This window comes from Passer domesticus, chromosome 8 (genome assembly GCF_036417665.1).
Source record: "Passer domesticus isolate bPasDom1 chromosome 8, bPasDom1.hap1, whole genome shotgun sequence".
In the NCBI taxonomy this organism is placed as follows: Eukaryota; Metazoa; Chordata; class Aves; order Passeriformes; family Passeridae; genus Passer; species Passer domesticus.
The window spans coordinates 38,340,689-38,361,899 of record NC_087481.1 but is presented as its reverse complement, the minus strand read 5'-3'; the positions used below and the strand labels follow the sequence as shown (position 1 = coordinate 38,361,899).

The window sequence follows — 21,211 nt, the reverse complement described above, 5'->3', positions numbered from 1 at the left end:
TCATGGTCCAAAGTCTTGAGAACTGGCAGAAATCTTCCCTATCTACTTTTCCAATGTAGCTTATTCATGTAAATAGATTATTTAGTTATAAGCGTTCTTCTCTGATCAATGTAAAGTCAGTCTAGGGCAGTTAATACCAGTCCATTTCAATCATAGTATGATTACATGTGTGTTAGTTGGAAAGGGATAGGAGAGTGAGCTGAAGAAATAACTGCTGCTCATGGTTACAGAGGTGCATGAAAGCAGCTAAGCTTTGACCAGCATTGATCTGTCTGTGTTACAGAGCTGTTACGTGAGCTGCATGACATGGCAATAGTGTGATTTCTTCCCTCTCTTCCACAGAATAACAAGTTTCCTAGTCCACCTGCTTTCATTTTTATGATTGATGTGTCTTACAATGCTGTGAAGAGTGGCTTAGTGAGGCTAATATGTGAAGAATTAAAGTCACTCCTAGATTATCTGCCCAGGTAGGTATATTGTGACCTACTGTAGTCAGTGCAAGTGGGGGATGCTGTTATGTTTTTCTCTTTAAAAAATGCTAGAAGTTTAAAAATTACTTGATAATCCTGTCAAGCTTTTCTTTAGAAAAAGGCCAAGCAGAGCATCTTTCTTGATACCCTTCTTGATGAAAATAAATTCTACTTCCTTTCATTTTTCCTAATGTGTTTGTTACCTGTAATGGTTTATCTGTTTTCTTGGATGTGAAGGCAAGTCTGTCTCTTCCAGGGAAGGGAACATGGAGGAATCAGCCATTCGAGTAGGCTTTGTCACCTACAACAAAGTTTTACACTTCTACAACGTGAAGAGCTCACTGGCACAGCCACAAATGATGGTGGTCTCAGATGTGGCAGATATGTTTGTGCCACTCCTTGATGGTTTTCTGGTGAATGTGAATGAGTCCAGGACAGTTATTACCAGGTAATATAAATTGATTTACAATGTGTGTAGTAAAATACTCGTTTGATAAATTCAAATGCTTTTTCAGTGCTTAATTGTCATGTCAAGTCACTCCATGTATTTTAACTTACTATACTCTTTGAGATTAATCTGGCACAGTAGGATGGGGAAATTGAAGGGCTAAGGGATTATTTGGCTCATAGTCCAGCTTGGCAGAAAATGTATATAAGGCAAATTAGTGCAGAAGGGCATTTCTGGGGAGAAAAAAAGGAAAAACAAACAAACAAAATCCAAGCCAAAAAACCAAACCAAAGCAAAACAAAAAACCCCCACCTAAAATAAAGCCACAACAAAACACAACCAGGATGATGTAGAGTGAGAGCTGTAAGAATACTGAATCACTGCCTTTAAGTCAACTGCTAAATAACTGCAAACTGAGACAACAGGGGTGTCCAATTTTGGTTCTGTGGAGAAAGCAGAATAAGTGGAATAGAGAAGATAAAATCTAAAAGGAAAGAAAGAAGCTAGCAACGTTTTGGCAAACTGTTTATCATGGTACTTGTAGTTAATCTATGGTGTGTAGCTAACTACATTTTGGGAAATAGACCTGGAATTACATGTATTTGGAGAAAATTTCTAGCCTGCTTTTTAATGCATTACACAAGCCTTAATACAAAACTGTGGATTAAACCAATAATCTGTGAGTAGTACACAAGTTGCTTAACAGAGGCCAAATGTCACCAGTATTTCCTAGGAATTTACTTACCTGTGTATATTGGAATACAACAAAAGAAATACAGAAGAGCTGTGGAATAGGCATCGTTTGGGGCTATGCAGAAGGCACTGAGGATATAGATGAGAGAAGCCAATGGAGAACAGTACAGCATTTTTTTCACAGATGAGATGCCAAGTACTGTAAAAGTTATGCAAATTTACAGATATGTTCAAACCACTTCATTCCTATAAATCATCCACTACCACTGTGTGGCTTTTCTTATTAAATGGGATCTTGAATTGCTCTTTTTTTTTCTTGTTCTTTGCTAGTTTGCTGGATCAGATTCCAGAAATGTTTGCAGACACGAGAGAAACAGAAACTGTTTTTGCACCTGTGATTCAAGCAGGGCTGGAGGCGCTGAAGGTTAGTAAATGCATTTCTATGACAAATTGTTTCAGCCAAGTACTCTGAAGTTCATATTCTGCTAACACACACTAATAAGACAATTCTAAAGATTTTGTAAGCTCATTGTAGTAAATGCACTGCATGTAGAGAGTATTTGGCTCATTGTTGAAGTGCATGAACCTTCTGTTTTGTTCAGCTATCTCTATGTTCTTTACCCAATTCTTTTCTAAATATTTTTTTCAAAGTGCAAGAACATGGCTTACTCTCAGTTGTCTGTCTAGGTTTTACCTTAAACAGTTTATAGAACCTACAGGAAAAATAAAACCCTCCAGCATTAAAAAACAGGTGCTGAAGTCTATTAAGTCTCATGGAGGTGTTCTGTAGTTTGGTGTCTTTTTAATCCTGTACTCTGGTAGAATCTTAAATAAAAGGAGAGAATGTCATCTGTTGAAGTTGCCTGCAGCAATGTGCTAACCAAACAAACTTTTCCTAACGTTTTGCCATTCTTGTACTTCATCCAGACATAATTACATGCATGGTTTAACTCTGATTTGCATCTACTGTTGAAATTGATTGCCTATGTGACCTCACTCCAAACTGGTGACACAGCTCTGTTTGTCTGTCACATCAGTCAGCGAATCATTTTTTGTTGGAAGAGACTTTTATGATAAGCCCAACCTTTAACTCAGTACTGCCAAATCCTCCACTAAGCCGTGTTCCTATGTGACACTTCTGCACATCTTTCAAATACCTCCAGGGATGCTAACTCCACCACTTCCCTGGGCAGCCTGTTCCAGGCCTTGACAACCATTTCCATGAAGAAGTTTTTCCCAATATCGAATCTAAAACTCCCCTGCTGCAACTTGAAGCCATTTGCTCTTGTCCTATCTCATATTACGTGGGAGAAGAGGCTGACTCCCACCTGACTACAACCTCCTTTCAGGTAGTTGTAGAGAGCAAGGAGATCTCCTCTGAGCCTCCTTTTTTCCAGGCTGGACAGCCTGAGTTCTCTCACTCACTCCTCAGCAAGAATTGTGCTCCAGACCCTTAACCAGCTCCATAGCCCTTCTCTGAACATGCTACAGCATCTCAGTCCTTCAGTCCTTGTAGTGAAGGGCCCAAAACATCAAGGTGTAGCCTCACCAGTGCTGAGTACAGGGGGAATGATCCTTAAAAGTCTTTCTTAAACTCAGTTTTTGTTATAATTGTTCAATCAAGAAATAGTAAAAATTGCTAATTGAATTTTTACATACTGCATGTGTCAGAGAAAATAACATATTAAACATCAGCTAATGTTGGCATAAGGTGTTGATTTAAAATTACTGATCAGTTGAGGCTCAGATTACAAAATTCTTTGCCATTTCTGTGACTTTTTTCCACAAATCCAGTAGCTGCAAATCAGGGAAGAAGACAATGCAACACGTTTGCACAAAACCTTTTGTATCTGGGTCCTGCTCTGTCTCCTTGGAGAAAGTCCTTTTCTCCCTGCTGTGGAATTAACACAAATCCAGTAGAACTCAAACTTGCTCTTCTATAAATGACCAGTAATTTGTGCTCTCTTCCTTGGACACCAGTCACATAACCAAGTGACAGTGAGCCTGAGTGTCTGGCAGAATCCCCCTGACATTAGAAGAGTGATGAGGTTGCTTGAATGTTTGTTCTTGAATCACAGCTTCCCTTATAATTTTTGTAAGTGTTTCTGACCTCTGTTATTGCACTCACTTTCCTGCAGGCTGCTGAGTGTGCTGGCAAGCTCTTCATTTTCCACACCTCTCTGCCCATCGCAGAGGCTCCAGGGAAATTAAAGAACAGAGATGACAGGAAACTGATCAACACAGATAAGGAGAAGGTAATAATGGTTTGCATAATCCTTACATAAGGGTGTATATTTTGCATTTTATGGAATAAAATAACTCAAACAGCATTAAAAAATTACAAGATAGCACATACTATAACTGTCCCAGCTAATATCTTTTAACATTCCAATTTTATCTTCTGTTCCCAAGCAGTGCTATGGATTCTTGACATCATAAGGGCAGATCTAGTCTGAGAACAAGAAGAGTTAGCTCTAGATTAATACAGAGAATATAATACCAAAATCTGGGTTAAAGTAAATATGCTGAATTTACAATTAAAGCAAAATGTGTAGTCATTTTCATCATAATTAACAGTTCTTCAAAGGCAGAGTCAGGGAGAACTTAGATGATTCTGCTTTCCCTGAAGAAAGACTTAAAGTATAAGAGTACTGGCTGGGATTATAAACTGGATCTCACTTTCCTTTTCCTACACAAAATTCTGATGTCATCTCTGATTTCCTCTCTTAGACATTGTTTCAACCACAGACAAGCTTTTACAACAACTTGGCCAAGGACTGTGTGGCCCAGGGCTGCTGTGTGGATCTGTTCCTGTTTCCAAACCAGTATTTGGATGTGGCCACGCTGGGTGTGGTACCTTACCAGACAGGAGGCTCCATTTATAAGTATGCCTATTTCCAGGTAGGAGTGACAGTGACTCTGACTGATCCAAGTAAGAATTCTTGTTTAGCTGAGAGTTTGTTTTTTCTTAGTGGGAATCATAGTGAAGAAATACTTCTTTGGAAGTAACTGGCTACTTAAATTTCAAGATAATCAGCAAAATTATTTGATAGCTTTGTGTTTTTATACAAACATCTGTTAATAACAGAACCCAACAGGAAGAACTAGGCTGTTACCTCTTAGCACAATATTTTGTCAGCAGGCCACTGGGCCTGGTATCAGTGACTTCTAAAGACCACAGGAGGAAGTATCTGGTTTTAAATTACTTTATGGTTTATGAAGCCAGTCTGATTTATGAAAGTGTGAAACTTCAACTACTGCTTGCCTTCTAGCTGGAGACAGACCAGTACAGATTCCTGAATGACTTGAGAAGGGATGTCCAGAAAGAAGTGGGATTTGATGCTGTAATGAGAGTCCGCACAAGCACAGGTGGGTGTTAGCGTGGAGGAACCTTAATGAATTGACCACTTCAAGCATGTTTCATGGGAAGAAAGAAATCTTCCCGTAATTTAGGGGTTATCCCAAAAGATCTGCTAAAGCTTTGGAATTCTAAGACTGTAGTTGAGACTGCAAAGATCCCCGCTGAAGTCTGTCAGGATTAACTTGGTGTGAGGGTCAAAAGGCTGGCTGTCTTGGTATTCTGTTGAAAATGGTGGTTCATGTTGGATTTTTCCCTCTTTTAGGTATTAGAGCAACAGACTTTTTTGGAGCTTTCTACATGAGCAACACAACTGATGTAGAGATGGCAGGTCTGGACTGTGATAAAACAATAACTGTGGAATTCAAGCATGATGATAAATTGAGTGAAGATAGTGGTGCACTGCTTCAGGTGAGGGGGGAGGCTTTGTAGAAGAAGTTAGTTGGCAATTGAACTGAATTATTAGACACTTCTTCAAGGAATTGTTTGTTCTTTCTTTCTGCATCTTGCCATACCCTTCCAGCATACTTGTTCTGAGGGTAACCTAGACTGCTTCAAACCACACTCCTGTTTTCTAAGACCAGGTCCCTTAATACAGCTGCTAAAATTGCTGCTTGTTACCTTTCACTGACCCTGATTCTTAGCATGTACTTTTAGCTTGTCGTCCAAGTCTTTTACGTAGTTACCTTATTTGTTTTTGCATTTGAGTCCTAGCTTTTAATAAAGTATATTCTAACCCTGTCCTTATTGTAGCAGGACCTCATTTCTGTGTCTCCTATATTTTTGTCTCCTGCAGTGTGCTCTGCTGTATACAAGCTGTGCAGGACAGCGACGACTCCGCATTCACAATCTGTCCTTGAACTGCTGCACGCAGCTTGCTGACCTCTATCGGAACTGTGAGACTGACACCCTCATCAACTACTTGGCTAAGTATGGTAAGGGGAAATATGCAAACCAGAATTGCAGCCTTTAACTGCTGCTAAAATGCCTGTTTTGTCACCCAATGACACCTGTTTATTCTTCCTGCTTCAAACATCAGGAGGCAGTTCTGATACTTCAGTCAGTTATGGGAAAGAGCATAGAGCTGTGATGATTGTATTGCTGCTTAGGACGAGAGGTACAGATGGAGGGTGTAGGCTTATTCTTCATACAAATTATTTTCCAAATGTTTCTAATAACAGTTTGTATTGCCAGCTGTCTGAATTCATCCTTCTATTTATTTTTGGGCTGTTCTAGTTCATTCCTTAACTGTTGCAGAATTTTGCTTACACAATATGAAATGGTGGCCCTTGTTCATAGATATGAGTTAAATGTCATACACTTGGGCACTGTACCCTGTACCCCTTCTAGATTGCAGTAAAAGCCTAGAAATCCAACAGAGATTGAGAGTTGTGTATGTTTATTGCCATTAAAATTAAGGAAACAGTCAATTTTCAGACCATTAATGTAAAATGGCCAGTCTATAAAAAGAGTTTTTACAGAGCTCCATGCTTTCAATTATGATCAGTATATTTTAAGTACATAGGAGATAGAGAGTTCAAGATTGTGTCATAAAAGGGAGTAAATGGGCTTCTTCAAGTTTTCAATAGGAATATATTGTCATTTTCCTGCAAGTTTGAAGCGGGAAGAATAAGGCTTCCATAAACAATAGGTGTTGAGATTTCCTTTGTGGAAGTAGTGTTGGGGTTTTGCTGTTCTTGAGCAGTCACTTGACAGTAGTCCATCTCTGTCCTCTCTCTGTGCAGCATATCGTGGAGTCCTGAGCAGTCCAGTGAAGACTGTACGAGATGCACTGATCAACCAGTGTGCCCAGATCCTAGCCTGCTATCGGAAGAACTGTGCTAGTCCCTCTTCTGCTGGCCAGGTAAACTCCAGTGCTTTCACTTGAATCCCAGGCCTGGAAATTAAAAAGTGATGGCTGCTTCTTCTTACTTAGCCTGCTCAAAAAAAGTCAATTCCTTTCCTCAGCAGAAATTTGCAAAGAGGAGACTGAGGAAACTAGATACACTACTACAAGTAAAACTGTAGTTGAGAATGGCTTCTTGGGCATCTGTCTGGAGCCCAGGGAGCACTGCCTGCCTCAGGGAAAGGTTTTATGTTTCTTTTACAGTCCGTGATATAAGTAGACTATCAGCTTTCACTCCTCATGGCTGTACCACACTTTGTTGATTCGTGCAAGTCTCATTTTATCAAACATAGGCTGATTCAGCAAGACAGCTGACCAGCTTCTGTCTGCTTGTGACTTTTAGCTCATCCTCCCTGAATGCATGAAGCTGCTTCCTGTGTACTTGAACTGTGTGTTGAAGAGTGACGTTCTTCAGCCCGGCCCAGAGGTCACAACCGATGACCGTGCCTACATCCGTCAGTTAGTGACATCCATGGACGTGGCTGAAACAAATGTTTTCTTTTATCCCAGGCTTTTGCCCCTGGTGAGTAATTCAAGAGCTGCTTAGCACTTGAGGCTTGCTGTTGTCTCACTGACTCATCTTAAGGACTGGCATTTATATTTTAGTGAGGGAAAGATTTGAGAAGTATTTGGGGATCTGCCATCTGTTGGGATATTTCATTTAATTTTGCTCAACATTACTGCACTTTGTGAATTTCCTGGGAGATACTTTTTTCCTGAGCTGTAAGCATATGACTAGTGACAAAGAAGACACTTTCGACCCTTTCATAGTCTTTTTAAAAAGTCCTAAAGTTTACAACTTTCTACAGTAATTTTCATTTGCTGTTCTGACTTTTCATTACCATAGTTGCTGGAATAACACTAAAAACTAATTACATTCCTACTCCAGGAGGTGATATTTGAGCTTGAGTCTTTTCACAGAAGCCTTGTGTTCTCTTTTGCTGACCAAGAGTCTCTGCTTCTGTGTCACTTTGAGTAAGAAAACTAAGGAAAATGCTACTTCAGTCACAATTATTGCAGTCTTGAGAGTCCTAGAAATTAGAGAATCATTGGGGTTTTCATGGCAGAAATTTTCAAGACTTCCTAAGACATTCTTGTTTTATAACTTTTATTTTACATTAATTTTTATTTCCCTTTAAAACAGACCAAAGCAGATGTTGACAGTGATTCCTTGCCAGCAGCCATTCGGAACTCCGAGGAGCGTCTCTCCAAGGGTGACATCTACCTGCTGGAGAATGGGCTGAACATCTTCGTGTGGGTGGGAGTCAACGTGCAGCAAGGCCTGATCCAGAACCTCTTTGGAGTGTCATCCTTCAGTCAAATTAGCAATGCCTTGGTGAGCTGGATGGCAGTGTGGGAGCCAGAGTGTGGTAGTCACCCAAAACTTAAAAAACAACGAGAAAGCCAGTAGAAAAAAATAGCATTTCATTCTTCATAATAGAAATGAGAGAAGCACAGATGTGTGAAAGTAGTAGGAATGTTGATAGTCTGGGCATGTCAGGCATGCTTTTGCCTAGGTTTATTTGACAAGTCATTTGAAGAGAACAGTTGATATCTAAATTGAAAAAATAATTGACCTCTAATTCTGATTTCATGTTATATTCTCTTTTAAGTAGTTGAAGTCAAAGAGAGTGTATGCTAATGGGGGTAGATATTTCTCTACCCTTTTACAGTATGCCAAAATTGCTGACTTGTGTTTAACATTGCTCTACTTCCCAAGACTAATGGGGATTGGATATCTTTCATTCCAGAGTACTCTGCCAGTCTTGGAAAACCCCTTCTCAAAGAAAGTGCGATCTATTATTGATATGCTTCAAGGGCAGAGATCCCGCTACATGAAGGTAAAAATGTGCCCCATTTACAGCTTTAAATCCCCTTCCCTCTTAGTGAGTCAGGTGATGCCTGGTAATGCTGCAGTCCTGAACTTACTCTTCCCAATCTCATAAATGTTATTCCAAGTTTTCAAGAATCTGAAAACAAATTTCACTAGTTTTGGAGTTTTGTGCTTACCATAGTTCCAAAGCTTCCTTTTTTCAGACCTATTACAATACACTACTATATGAACTACATATATGGTATTTTCCTTCTGTTTAGAAAGGATTGAGGCTTAACCCAGCTGAGTTACAGAAGTCAAAGCACATAAGCCATATATGCTGTCATTTTGGTTGGCTATCTTTGGAGTTTTGAGCATTTAGCTTTTTGCTCTGTTTTCCCCATGAAGATTAATTCTAATAGCTACTCACTGTTGGTTTTTTTCTTGTTTTGTTTGGTTTCTTGTAGTTGATAATTGTGAAGCAAGAAGATAAGCTGGAAATGCTGTTCAAACACTTCCTAGTGGAGGACAAGAGCCTGAGTGGGGGGGCTTCATACGTGGACTTCCTGTGTCACATGCACAAGGAGATTCGGCAGCTACTGAGCTAGAGGAGTGAGTGGTGCTAGAACTCAGCAGTGACATTTCAGTCTCCACTAATGACCTGATCGGAAGGCCCAGCGCCCTCAGAAAGGACAACATAGAAATCTGTACAATTCCATGATTTTTAATACACATTGCATTAGCAGAAATCCTTTCAACCTTTCCCAATCCCATATGAGAGATGAAATATTTTCCTGGTGAGGGCTTAAAAAAAAAAAAGGCCTTTGATACCAGGTCTTTTATTTGCATCTAAATTGTTTCCTGTGCTTGGCAGGAGTTCACCCCCCACCCCACCCCATGCTCGCTAATCCTGTTGTAATGAATGTAGGGTTTTTTTCAGTTCACTGTACATGATTCAACATTGGGTGAAAAAGCGATAACTCTTCAAAACTTCTGGTAGCTGCTGTGCATTTGTGTGGGTGTGTGTGCATGCTCCAAGTGTGAAGAGGATGCACAGGTGGGGAGGGCAAGAGGCAGGTCAGGTGATGGGAGCTGGAGCAGCCAAACATTTCATGTCTCCTTTAAAGAGGGAAACATGATCTGTCAGAGCACAGATGTATCATGTGGCTGTCCAAACCAGAAAGCCATGAAACATGAAATGAGTGGTAAGGCAGGAGGCAGCAGGGCAAACTTCTCTCCACAATCTTCCCCGTACTGAGGTGCTGTGCAGAACTGTAATGGAGTAATCAGTAGTTAAGTGGGCAAAAATCAACAGCTTCTGAACAGTGTAGGGGTAGAGACGGTACTTCCTGTTGACCTGTGTGGTGACTCCTTTCCTTCTCATTGCACGGCTCTGTATTGTCCTCCTCAATCCATGTTCCATGACCTCTCCTGCAGAGTTTACCTGTCTGTCAGATGGTGGTGGGAACAAAAGCTTCTTAACCTTAAGCAGAAAATACTTTTAACAAGGTGACGAGGGACTGTGTAGGAACTGAATGATAAGGAAGTGGCCATTTTCAACCATATTTTTTGTGAATCATAGCCAACAAGCAGGAATTTGATTTATACTGACATGAATTTGAGATTGCTTTGTACCCTGGAACACAAGGAAGGGGATACAAAACCTTAATATTTAGACTGTATTGTAATAGGTATTGCAAGTACCTGATTTCGGCTATTGACAGCACCTGGGCCGTAGCAGAGAGTTTCATTACTGGATGTTTATACCCTCTACATTCTGTCTACTGATCAGCTTGCACAAAACCTTTTATAAGCTTGTTTGTTAAACTAAAATACCTCAGACAGATTAATCCATCCACTTTGGCTGCTCTGCTGCTCCGTTTTGCAAGGGTGGATGAGAAGACTCCTGTGAAGAGGGAGCTAGTGTAATCAAATTCAGAATTCTAAGGGCTTTGTTTATTCACTTTTGAAAGGGGGCTTATATATTTTAACTTGAACACTTAACAGGTGTTCTTCCAGTACCCAGGAGTTTAAGCTACCAATAGCACTAAAAGTGAAAGGAAGAATGTGGATGGATTAGAGAACATGTTATCTGGGCTTGATATTTCATAGGAAAGTCCTTGTTAAGATCAGAAAAATATCTGGCTGTGGTTTTAGTTCCATATCCTGTAGCATGTATATAAATCCATTTTTCTTCTAATGCTGCTAGTTTGTCTTCCCTCCCATCACTACACAGAAAGGGGAACACAAAAATTGTAATGTAGAAACTCTTTCAAGATGTAGTTGACAGAACTTTCAGCGGTTTTGTATGAATGTGGCTGTCTTTTTACTCCACGTACTGCCTCCAACCAAAAAATCTAGAGGATTTTTAATTAGAGGGGAAAAAAAGAACTTCCCAGGAATATAATGCACAGCAACCACAGACTTCCACAAATACTAATTTCTAGTATTAATATTGGGGGGTGTGGGGGTGGAAATGAAATCATGAATGAACCTTTCATTTTCTTCACTTGTTTTTCCAATGCATCTTTTAATTTGTAAAGAAATAAAAATATATTAAGATGTATTTTATGTCATTGTTAGTAAATAAACACTGCTTATTTTTCCAAACCCTGTATTTTGCAGGAGGGGGGGAAATGGGAAGGGCTGAAGTCTAGCTCATTGATCCTTTACAATCCAATCTTCTGCTAACCAAGTTCAGTCTTTCTTTTTTTGTCGTTGTTGTTATTCACACTGAATAATAAGAAATTCAACAAGAGTCAACAGACAAAAGGTACTGTTTAATCTCAGTGTTCCTTTATTTAGGTGATTGGTTTTTGACTTTCTGCTCTGTCTGAACTTCAATTTCAAAAAGAAATTCCCTTTTTGCTGACACAGATTGAGTCATTGACTGCGTGGGGGGTTTTTTGGTCTACTTAGGCAAATATTGCCCTTACCTTGTGCCAATGTCAAGTCAGTGACTTCAGCAGTCTTAAAAGAGCTCATATTTCAGAGTTAAGGGTACCTGGGTGAATTGGTTGGGGAGGCTTTTTGGTTGGTGGTTTTTTGGGATTTTTTTTTGGGTTGGGTTGTAGGTTTTTTTGCTGGGAGTGTTGCTAATTGCAAAAATAAAATTCAGAGTGAACTGGCAGTGTTATCTTGACTGTACCCGTGAATATTGCTGTTGTACAGTTTGCTGATAGCCTTATAACAAATGTGTATGAAAGCACAAGACAATCATTGCTAAATATCCAATAATGCTAAATTTGCTGTCACGTATTTTTGAGATTCCTCTCCTATAGAATGTACATTATGTCCAGAATCTGCCACAGAACTGGTGTGATAATGATGGGCCTTGTGGATCTTGTACATGAATCATGTGGAGTAAATTGTGCAGCACATTCTGATGCTTGTGGAAATTGCTGTGCAGAGCCCATGTCTGTTCCCTTCTCCCTGGCCCAGGTGGAGGACACTGTGCTGCTGCTGGAGCAGGCCCAAGCAGTGTCTACACCTAACTTTTCAAAGGAAAGGAAAACTATTCCCTCCTTAACTTGTTTCTAACACAGCTGAAAGTACTTCTTTGCCTTGTGTCCATACTAACCAATGTCCTGTATTATAACTGATAATTCATAAATATCATGTTGTCTCTTAAGAAGTTAATGTGAAGCTTTTAGCAAGTGTATAAATGAGCAACTGAGTGGTAATTCTAGAAAATATGGCTGTTGGATTTACATAGTGTAGCCCAAGCCACTTTCCCATTTACAGAATATTTTAATACTGTAGGAATTATTCAAGGTTTGTATAGAAAAAGCAGCTTTCAAGGGAGCATTAAAATTACCTGTAGATATTAAAAAAAAAGAAAAAAACCGAACCAACAACCAAAAACCTAAACACAAGATTTCTGTTAGTAAAAGGTGTTTTCTGTTCCCTCCCTTTATGGTCTCCAACAGGAGCTGAGCTGGGGGCTCTTTCCTGTACCAGCTACCCGCTTGCTGGGTCCGGGAGCCCTCTCTGCAGGCGCGGTCGGTCGCGGCGTGCTGTGCTTGGGGAACAGCTCGGCTCTGTCGCTGCCAGCCGCAGGTACCGCGGGGCCGCTGTTGGCGCAGAGGGATGCAGGAGGTGGAGGCAGCGAGGCTCTCGGCAGCTTCAGCCATTGTACAGTGGGGCTGGGAGGGAGCTGCGAGCAGGTCTCCTCGCCGGGCCGCTGCCGCTCCGAGCCACCTCGAAAGCGCTCTGAGAGTCCCAGCCGAGAGCGCCGGGGCAGGCGGTGCCGCTCCCGCCCGGCCCCGTGACGGCAGCGCCGGGGGCGGGCCCAGCGCCGCTTCCTGGGGCGGCGGGGCGGGCCCGCGGCACGGCCCGGGGTGGCGGGCCGGGCATGGGGGGCGCCGGGCCGGGGTCGGGGCCCGCGGGCCTGTGGGTGACGCTGGCGCTGGCCTGGGGCGCGGCGGTGGCTCTGGCCGCGGAGGAGCCGGCCGAGCCGTGCGGGGCCGAGGGGTGGGCGCAGGACGCCGTCCCGCCGGGCGCGGCCTTCGTCGCCGCCGCCTCGTACCGTGGGCCCGGCAACAACGACACGCGGAGCAACAAGGCGCTGCCCATCCTGCTGTGGTGGAGCGGGAGCCTCTTCCCGCACTTTCCCGGCGACACGGAGCGCATCGACTGCCCCCGCGGCTCCTGCCTCGTCACCCGGAGCCGGCGGGTGGCCCGGCACCGCCGCACCAAGGCGCTCATCTTCTACGGCACCGACTTCAGGGCGTACGAGGCGCCGCTGCCCCGCCTGCCCCACCAGACCTGGGCGCTCTTCCACGAGGAGTCCCCCATGAACAACTACGTGCTCTCGCACTCGCCCGGCATCCGGCTCTTCAACTACACGGCCACCTTCCGCCGGGAGTCCGACTACCCGCTGACGCTGCAGTGGCTGCCCGGCACCGCGTACCTGCGGGCCCCGGCCGTGCCCCTGGCCGAGAAGGACGCGTGGCGGCGGAGGGGCTACGGCCCGGTGCTGTACATGCAGTCCCACTGCGATGTGCCCTCGGACCGGGACCGCTACGTGCGGGAGCTCATGAAGTACATCCAGGTAGGTGCGCTGAGCGCATGGGAAGCTGTGGCGTGGTGCTGCTGTCGGAGCTGGGAACGCCTGGCTGCTCCCCTCTACCGCCTCGTTTTAATGGGGTTTGTTTGTCCTTGTTTTTAGCCGAGACACGAATCATAACGGGATGCATGCTGACTACAAGCTGGACAGAAAAACTAGTTGTATTCCTTCCCAAAGCGTGATCTAGACTGCACCGCATGTCAGTAGGTAGGCCTGATGCAGATGGTAGATGTGGAGTTGGCCGCGCTCGGGATCACTCACAAGCTGGGCAAAGCCTGAATAAGTTCTGTCTTGTGGATCAAGTGCTAGAAGTTGCTGAAATCTCTTTGAAGTTAGCATAGAGAAAGGCTGTCCCTTTACAAGGCTCGCTCTCGTTTGAAAGTACAGGAGTGAAGTTAAAAGGCAGGTTGCTCTGTTGTGAGAATCTGCTCCTTACCTGCGCTGTGGTAGGAGCATGTTTCTATGATGGCTTGTACTGCTATGGTACAGCTGATGGTGAGTAACTTCATAAAGTAAAATAATGTTTCTTCCAAGCAGGAAAAAAAGCATACTGCGTTTTTTTCTCTTAAAAAGTTTAAAGGATATTAGATTGATTTAAAAAAAAAATCTGGTGTTAGACTTTACCAGAGACTTTTTTGTTCTCGTGGTTTCTGTTGTCTCTATTGGTCGTGATTCAGTTATTGTGTAAGGTCGTTGTGTACTGAGTAGTGAAGCAAAGGCAAAAGAATTTTTTAAAAATTACTGTCTTCTCAAAGTATGGTGCAGGTTCCAGCTCAAGCATGTTGTCTTGTATTTTTAGACAGTATTCTTTTAGCTCCCTGTATCAATTTTTCTCAGTCTAACAAATGGAAAAATTCTGTCAGCGTGCTGAGACTGGCTGGAACTCTGTGTAATAACTGCTTGGAAAAGCACTATATCTCTTAAATAGAAAGAGAATATTTAAATTGACATAAGAGTCAAATGCTGTTCTTTACTTGTCAGTTCCTGATGTATCCAGTAATAAATACACTTTTGTGTGGCATCTGCATGTTCCCCTCACCCCTCAGTCTGTAGAGTGGCTTATGTTGCTTTTGAAACTCAGCACTTGGTTTTCTCTAAAGCTTGTAGAACTTGGACTCTAGGAATAGTCTCAAGGGAAGGACCTTGGAGTGAAAATTAAGCTCAATTAACATAGCTATGAGCTGATCCAAGTTAGGAATTTCACAAGAACTACAAGGTCTGAAAACAAGTTCCAGGGAAACAAATCACTTTGTAAAGATGCTGTTTGTTATTTTAGGTTGACTCCTATGGTAAATGCCTGCATAACCGTGAGCTCCCCAGTGAGCGACTGAGAGACACTTCTACAGCCACTACAGAAGATTCTGAATTTATGACTTTTATTGCCAGGTACAAGTTCCATCTGGCCTTGGAGAATGCCATATGTGACGACTACATGACAGAGAAGCTGTGGCGTCCCATGCACTTGGGTGCTGTCCCAGTGTACCGAGGCTCCCCAGCGGTGCGGGACTGGATGCCAAACAACCTCTCCATCATTCTTATAGATGATTTTGACAGCCCCCAAGAGCTGGCAAAGTATCTTGATTTTCTGGACAAGAATGGAGAGGAATATTTGAAGTATCTAGAGTATAAAAACACCGGTGGAATCAAAAACCAGTTCTTGCTAGAGAGCTTGGAGAAGCGGGAATGGGGTGTGAATGACATGACTCTGCCCAATTACCTGAATGGCTTCGAGTGTTTCATCTGTGACAAAGAGAACACCCGGGCCAAAGAGGAGCAGGAACACAAGAAGTCTCGTGGAAAAATTCCAGCTCCCAGACCTCATATAGCTCAGTTCAAGCACATGGGATGTCCTATGCCAGCCCCCGGGTTTGGAAGTGTTGAAGACCTCTCTGGTGGAGACAGGTAATGTGCTAATATTATGCTTTTTGAAGGGAAAAAAGCTTCGAGTAGTAGAACTGTAACTTAATAATGCTTTGTACTTAAAGGAGTTCTTGTTGCTTCTCCAGTTACATTTTGTATTAGGTCTTGTGGGTGGTGTAGGGGGTCCTGTTAATGCTGTGTAGCGCTGGGGCTGAACAAGAGGCTTGGGCAGTGGTGCTAGCAGTTAAAGTGGAGTGTGACACTCAGAATATTCTGTTAAAACGCTCTGTTACCTCAGGCAGTGGGGTATCCTTTGTCTATCTTAGCCCCTTTCCTTGAGGGAGGGATACTTTTCAGTACAGTGATGGTAAAGCTTGGCAGCCTCCAGGCAAAGGCAGCTCTGTGCCTCCTTACAAAGTACTGCGTTAAGAATGAGGTTGCCAATGTTCACTCCAGGCCCGGTTGACTCCTGTAGACTTCAGAGCAGAAATTAGGCTCACCCAGAATACAAGACTTGATGCTGTTTTGTGTGACAAAACTGGCTGTGTTCAAGGATGCCATCCCACTTATTTAGGAGAAAGACTGTGCAGGAAAGAAAATAGACTGAGCAGCTCTTGTCCCTTGTTTTCTGTTGGTTGAGTGATCTACTGGAGCTTTTTTATGGTAATGCCTTTTCTCAGTCTCGGTAGCAAAATGGCTTTTTTCTTTGTAGTGTGCTGTGCAGCACCCTACTCTATAGGGTTCATAGGAGGTCAGACTCCATGGGTTTTCTGTTTGAGCATCAGGTGGCAGTAGAGAAGTGCCTGTGAAGGCACACACAGAGTTGCTGCCAGTGCCACGTGCAGGCTCAGGTGCTTCCATCATTCTTCACAGAGGTCTTCAGCAGGGAGTTTTGAACAGCTGGTCCGTAATTCAAGCTACAGTTTCATCCCAGGGAAGTTTCCGTGTCTCACTGTTACCCTCCCCATCTGCAGGCATGAGATGTGTCTGGAAAAATTGTTCAGGGGAAGCTTTTACATTCACTGCTATTTACTTTGTAAAGATATGTGTCCATAGTGTCCAAGGCATGATTGTGGGCATCTCCTGTGAAATACAGTAGTTTCTATCTGATAAGTGTATAAGTTTTACCTGTTTTTATTTGCAAAATGGAACATGTTTACTTACAATTCTAACTGGTGTAACAATAGCATAAAATTGCCATCAAAACATTAGCTAAGCATGCCCATATTTTTGTCTGAGTTTGACAGTAGTGTTATTTAACGGTGTTATCAATTTAGATGAATGCCTACTGAGCCAGTCTATGGAGAGTTTTGTTAGTTTAGAAAAACATTGTGGAAAAATGATGCAGATCTAGTGGGGATACAAGTGATAGACTAAATGCAACATGCAAGGTCTGACTATAAACACACACTGCAACTTGTGGTTCTGGAGCCTTCTGAACTCAGAGGACAACAAAGGAGTTTACATTAGTGCATATACCCAATTACAGTAAGGTTACACTACACATTTGCATGCTCTGCAACCCTTATTCCCAGATGTAATTTGTTTTTAGAGTCGATAGATATGCTGAATAGTCAGAATGCTGCTGCAATCAGAATCTCTCTCTGTGTAGGTATGTGTAGCTGGAGCACTATTACATCTTTAGCTGTATGTGGGGAGATGTGGTTTCTTAACCCTTATGCTTGCAGCTTCACTTGTATTTGGATTGCTGGGTTTCACACCCAAGTAAGCTTAAGGAAAAAAGCTGTAGAACAAGCAGTTGTATGTGTCACATTGTGGTTAATCACTGCAATCTACTCTCAAAATAATATAAGTACTCTGTGATAGATTTTATTTTAATAGAAGTTTTTATTCTCTACAATTAGTAATTTAGTCTCTGTAGTTAATGTGACAGTATATGCTGATATTTCTAGAATGTTGTAAAGCTAACAGTGAACTTATATTTGCTACAGAGAATTTTCAAAGCAAGTTTCTTTCAATGACTCTGAGCACAGTGGCACACTAACAACATACTTGGTTATGACCATCTCTGGGCCTATTTTCATCTTAAGGGAAAGAAAAATATGGTTTCAGTGCTGTTACAGCTGCAGACTAATTTGGGTTATGTAATTGTGATGTTGTCTCTTTTTTGTTTCAGTTGGAAAGAAATGTGGCTGCAGGATTATTGGCAAAGCCTTGATCAGGGTGAGGCCCTCACTGCTATGATTCATCGCAATGAGTCTCATCAGGGAAGATTTTGGGACTACATGCATGAGATTTTTCTTAAGAGGACAAGGCAACACTGACCCATCTTTGTAAGAGCTTGGTTTGAAAATTGCATTGAAAGTTGAGACTGTGAGTTCTTACTCACTTCAATTGTTTGCCTTGAAAAAACAAACCCAAAAAACTCTCACAGAGACAATTTTTTCTGGTGCACAAAGTGAGTAAGTTTCTGTTATGATTGGATTTCAGCAGTGGAATTGTTAGTAACTGCTTTGGTTTGAGTTTCAGCTCTGTGGTGTGAAGCCACTCCTGGCTTGCAGGCGTCAACATGTGGGGCAAAAGGAATTTACTTTCCTTTTGCATTTGCTGTACTTATATTGTGTCTTACATGACTTTAGGCTCTTGCTAAGTGCCATAAGTTATTTCAGGGACTTTTTAAGTCTTCAGAATATTAGTCGTTTTTTAAAGTATTTTATCAATCACATATTCTCTTCATTAAGATGTACTTTTAGTTGCTAGTAATAAATGGCTTTTCCAGTGAAGGAATTACAAAAGACACATCTGTGAAGAGCAATTGTGCCTTATGAAATTGCTGCAATAAAGTCTCTTCTCCCCAAGTAACATGCCTCAAATACTCCTCCTTTTCAAGCTAAATAACTGAATAGCTGAATAACTGTGGGGAGGTGACTTAACTCTCTGCCTATTTTTTCTCTTTTGGTGACTTAGCAGATCCTATATACAATGGGATGGGAGAACAGATTATTTAAGTTTCAACTTCCAACAAGATATTTCACACCAGAAAATGTATTATCTGTTATTGTGTAGAACAAAATAAAATTCTATACCTTGTTTCTTTTAAGTTTCCATCAAATCTGAAATCTGTAATCTCAATTTACTAATTTATCTCCTTAATGCTAGCAATTCAGAGGCCTTGGATTTTTTCCTTTGAGTATATGCAGCTTTCTGCAAAGACAAATACATTTTCACAATGGTGCCTTTCCAGTGGTCCCTGCAGTTTGGATACAAGTCTTGAAATCTTTGTATGCTGAAATGGGTGATCAGAGCCAGGTGCACTGAGATGGTTTTGTATCTCTACCACCTTTAACACGTTGTGATCCTGGTCTGCAACCAGTGCCTGAGTGGCAACGTGTGGATTGATCTTCCTTTCTGCATAGCCTGTATTGCTTACAGGTATAAATAAACTCCACTGTTCCTTGCCATAGTGGGTATCTTCCTGAAATAATTGATCTTGCAGTTCAGGGCCAAAAGTTCAAACGCACAGGCAAATATGGCCACACTGCAGTGATGTCTCTGATGGTATAATGCTATTTTATTTCTCCATTTCCCCTCCTTCAGAAGTTAACTACTGACTAAAGAGCCAGAGTTTCTGTGCTTAAGACGGTTTGTTGGTAATGAAAGTCTACAGTCTGTTGTGTAATTTGATTTTGTAAGGCAGTTTATGCATTGCTATGGGAAGTCTGATATCTGTCAGTAAAAGTTAGGAACAGCAGTGACTCTACATTCTCTCCCTAATTACATTACTGTCTATTGCTTAGTGCTGTGTGGTTCACTTAATATCTTTTTCTTTTCTCTCAAATTCCCCTTCATAATGTTATAGATATGGGATTACAGGTATAATATCAGTATAGGTAATGATCATCTCAATGTTTGCCTCTCAGTGACATAACAATATTGCCATATTAAAATCAGGGCACCTTGACAGCAAAGACTTCAGACCCATGATCATCACTGTATTTTTTTAAATGTAGAAAATGCATACAGTGTACATTGTTGTCACCTAATTGTTTTTAGGAGAAGAGCGGCTTTTTATCTGTCTTGTCTAATAGGGAAAATCACTCATCTCAAGTGATTCTTCAGCTAAAATGCATTTATCAGTTTAAGTTCCTTTTTCAGTTATTCAGGAGACATTAATACCTAAGAGAATATATCTTAGTTAATTGTTAAACTGGATTACTCAAATCAGATTAAAAATTACAGATATGTATTCAGGATTGAAGAGCCCACTTGCTTGAGAAGTAAATTAAGATAAAACAAATTATGGCTGCTTTAGTTCTGAATATTGACTTCTACTAAACAAGTTACTGATATTTAGGTAAATTGTTTGAATTAATGCCTTCAGTTACTTCATGTTTCTGTATAGAAAATAATTCAGTCTTCTTTAACTGCATTCTCTTAATTAGCTCTATCTCAAAACACTTTGTTATTCAAATGTTTGGTGGAATAGACAGGAGAAATTGTAATCTTGCTTTTTGTACTAAACATATACAGTAAGAACCAGGTGCTACCACATGCTACTTTTCCTATTTTATCCTGTAATCTCAGCAGATTTTTCAGAAGTGCAGCATTCACAATACATTCCAGGTCTTTAATATAATGTATCTCCTGTTGCCAAAATTAGACACGCCACATTTCATGCACTGTCCCTACAGGAGTGACAGGAGGCAGTACCAGTGCAAGTCCGTGCATCAGCACCTGCTTAGTCCTTGGTGAGTGATGTCCAAAGGCCCATTTTGTCTTCCTGCTCAGCAACATGAGCATGTTTCTCAGCTAACAGTAGCACTGAAGATATGGTGGTACAAGCTGAGTAGTAGCTAGCAAAGTAGGTAAAAACTTCTTCCTTGGAGCCCTGATTTGTTCATTAGCCATTTCACAACCAAGTATTCCTTCACCACTATATACTTCCTGTACTCAGTATATTACAATCAACAGCCAACAAGGTTATTCTGTTAGTCCTGCAGGGTTTCTTTGTTGCTTTGCTCTGTCTGTATTACAGAAGGCTGTTGCTTTGAGCTTGATGGCTGTTGCCAAGCTGACCATTCTGATTGTCGTCTCTCTTCTTAAAGAAGAAAGAGTACAGATCTGAAAATAACTTGATTACAAATATTCTATGGATTTTGTCTGGTTTTCAAAGTATACCTTCCAGTTTGTAGTTGAGTCACAAGTCATTTGATAGCTTTCTTTTCTGAGTTTTTAGTGTCTTCATAGGTTTAACTGTTTTTTACAGTCTTAGATGTAGTGACCTTGTCAAAAGATAATGAGTATGACCTACCACTCTTAGCTGTGAAGCTCACCCAAGCCTTGTTTCTTTTGTATCTGCAGTGATTTTTTTTTTCTGTAGTCATAGATCATACTGGCTTTATTCTCCTGTATGTCACAATACTTCCATGATTTATAAACTGTGTGTCTGTGGCCTCTACTAATACAGTAAATTTATTTCACTTTTGATGTATGGTGTGCAAGAATTAAGGCTGGAATATTTATTCAGTGCATAGTTTGTGTAGCTGCCAGGCAAACTGCAGGGACAGGAGAGGTGGGAATCCTGCCCAGCTGGATAAAGAGTTGTGGTTGCAGTTGTGTTCGATGCTGCTGACC

At 41.6% G+C, this 21,211-nt stretch overlaps 2 protein-coding genes across 5 annotated transcripts in view; both read left to right on the top strand.

Annotated features, from left to right (window-relative positions):
- SEC24C (SEC24 homolog C, COPII coat complex component) overlaps positions 1 to 11,564 on the top strand; it is a 38,351-nt gene extending 26,787 nt beyond the window's left edge. For all 4 annotated transcript variants that reach the window (XM_064430527.1, XM_064430526.1, XM_064430524.1 and 1 more), the window contains 13 exons: positions 343 to 467; positions 727 to 918; positions 1,942 to 2,035; positions 3,750 to 3,866; positions 4,342 to 4,512; positions 4,884 to 4,980; positions 5,235 to 5,380; positions 5,766 to 5,904; positions 6,715 to 6,833; positions 7,219 to 7,398; positions 8,020 to 8,211; positions 8,627 to 8,716; positions 9,156 to 11,564. In XM_064430527.1, coding sequence (XP_064286597.1) covers positions 343 to 467; positions 727 to 918; positions 1,942 to 2,035; positions 3,750 to 3,866; positions 4,342 to 4,512; positions 4,884 to 4,980; positions 5,235 to 5,380; positions 5,766 to 5,904; positions 6,715 to 6,833; positions 7,219 to 7,398; positions 8,020 to 8,211; positions 8,627 to 8,716; positions 9,156 to 9,296 — 1,803 coding nt within the window. In that variant the 3' untranslated portion in view covers positions 9,297 to 11,564. The remainder of the gene's footprint in view (positions 1 to 342; positions 468 to 726; positions 919 to 1,941; positions 2,036 to 3,749; positions 3,867 to 4,341; positions 4,513 to 4,883; positions 4,981 to 5,234; positions 5,381 to 5,765; positions 5,905 to 6,714; positions 6,834 to 7,218; positions 7,399 to 8,019; positions 8,212 to 8,626; positions 8,717 to 9,155) is intronic.
- Positions 11,565 to 12,762: 1,198 nt separating this feature from the next.
- On the top strand, positions 12,763 to 18,439 carry FUT11 (fucosyltransferase 11). Its single transcript, XM_064430529.1, has 3 exons — positions 12,763 to 13,741; positions 15,033 to 15,658; positions 17,754 to 18,439. Exons 1-3 carry the CDS (start codon positions 13,043 to 13,045, stop codon positions 17,899 to 17,901), a joined length of 1,473 nt encoding a protein of 490 aa, XP_064286599.1. The 5' UTR covers positions 12,763 to 13,042; the 3' UTR covers positions 17,902 to 18,439.
- The last annotated feature ends 2,772 nt before the right edge of the window (positions 18,440 to 21,211 follow it).

Bases quoted from the DNA above. Each gene is read 5' to 3' on its own strand.
- FUT11 (XM_064430529.1), top strand. From the start codon at position 13,043: ATGGGGGGCGCCGGGCCGGGGTCGGGGCCCGCGGGCCTGTGGGTGACG. The intron at 13,742-15,032 runs GTAGGTGCGCTG...TTGTTATTTTAG, and splicing joins AGCTCATGAAGTACATCCAG to GTTGACTCCTATGGTAAATG. The intron at 15,659-17,753 runs GTAATGTGCTAA...TTTTTGTTTCAG, and splicing joins GACCTCTCTGGTGGAGACAG to TTGGAAAGAAATGTGGCTGC.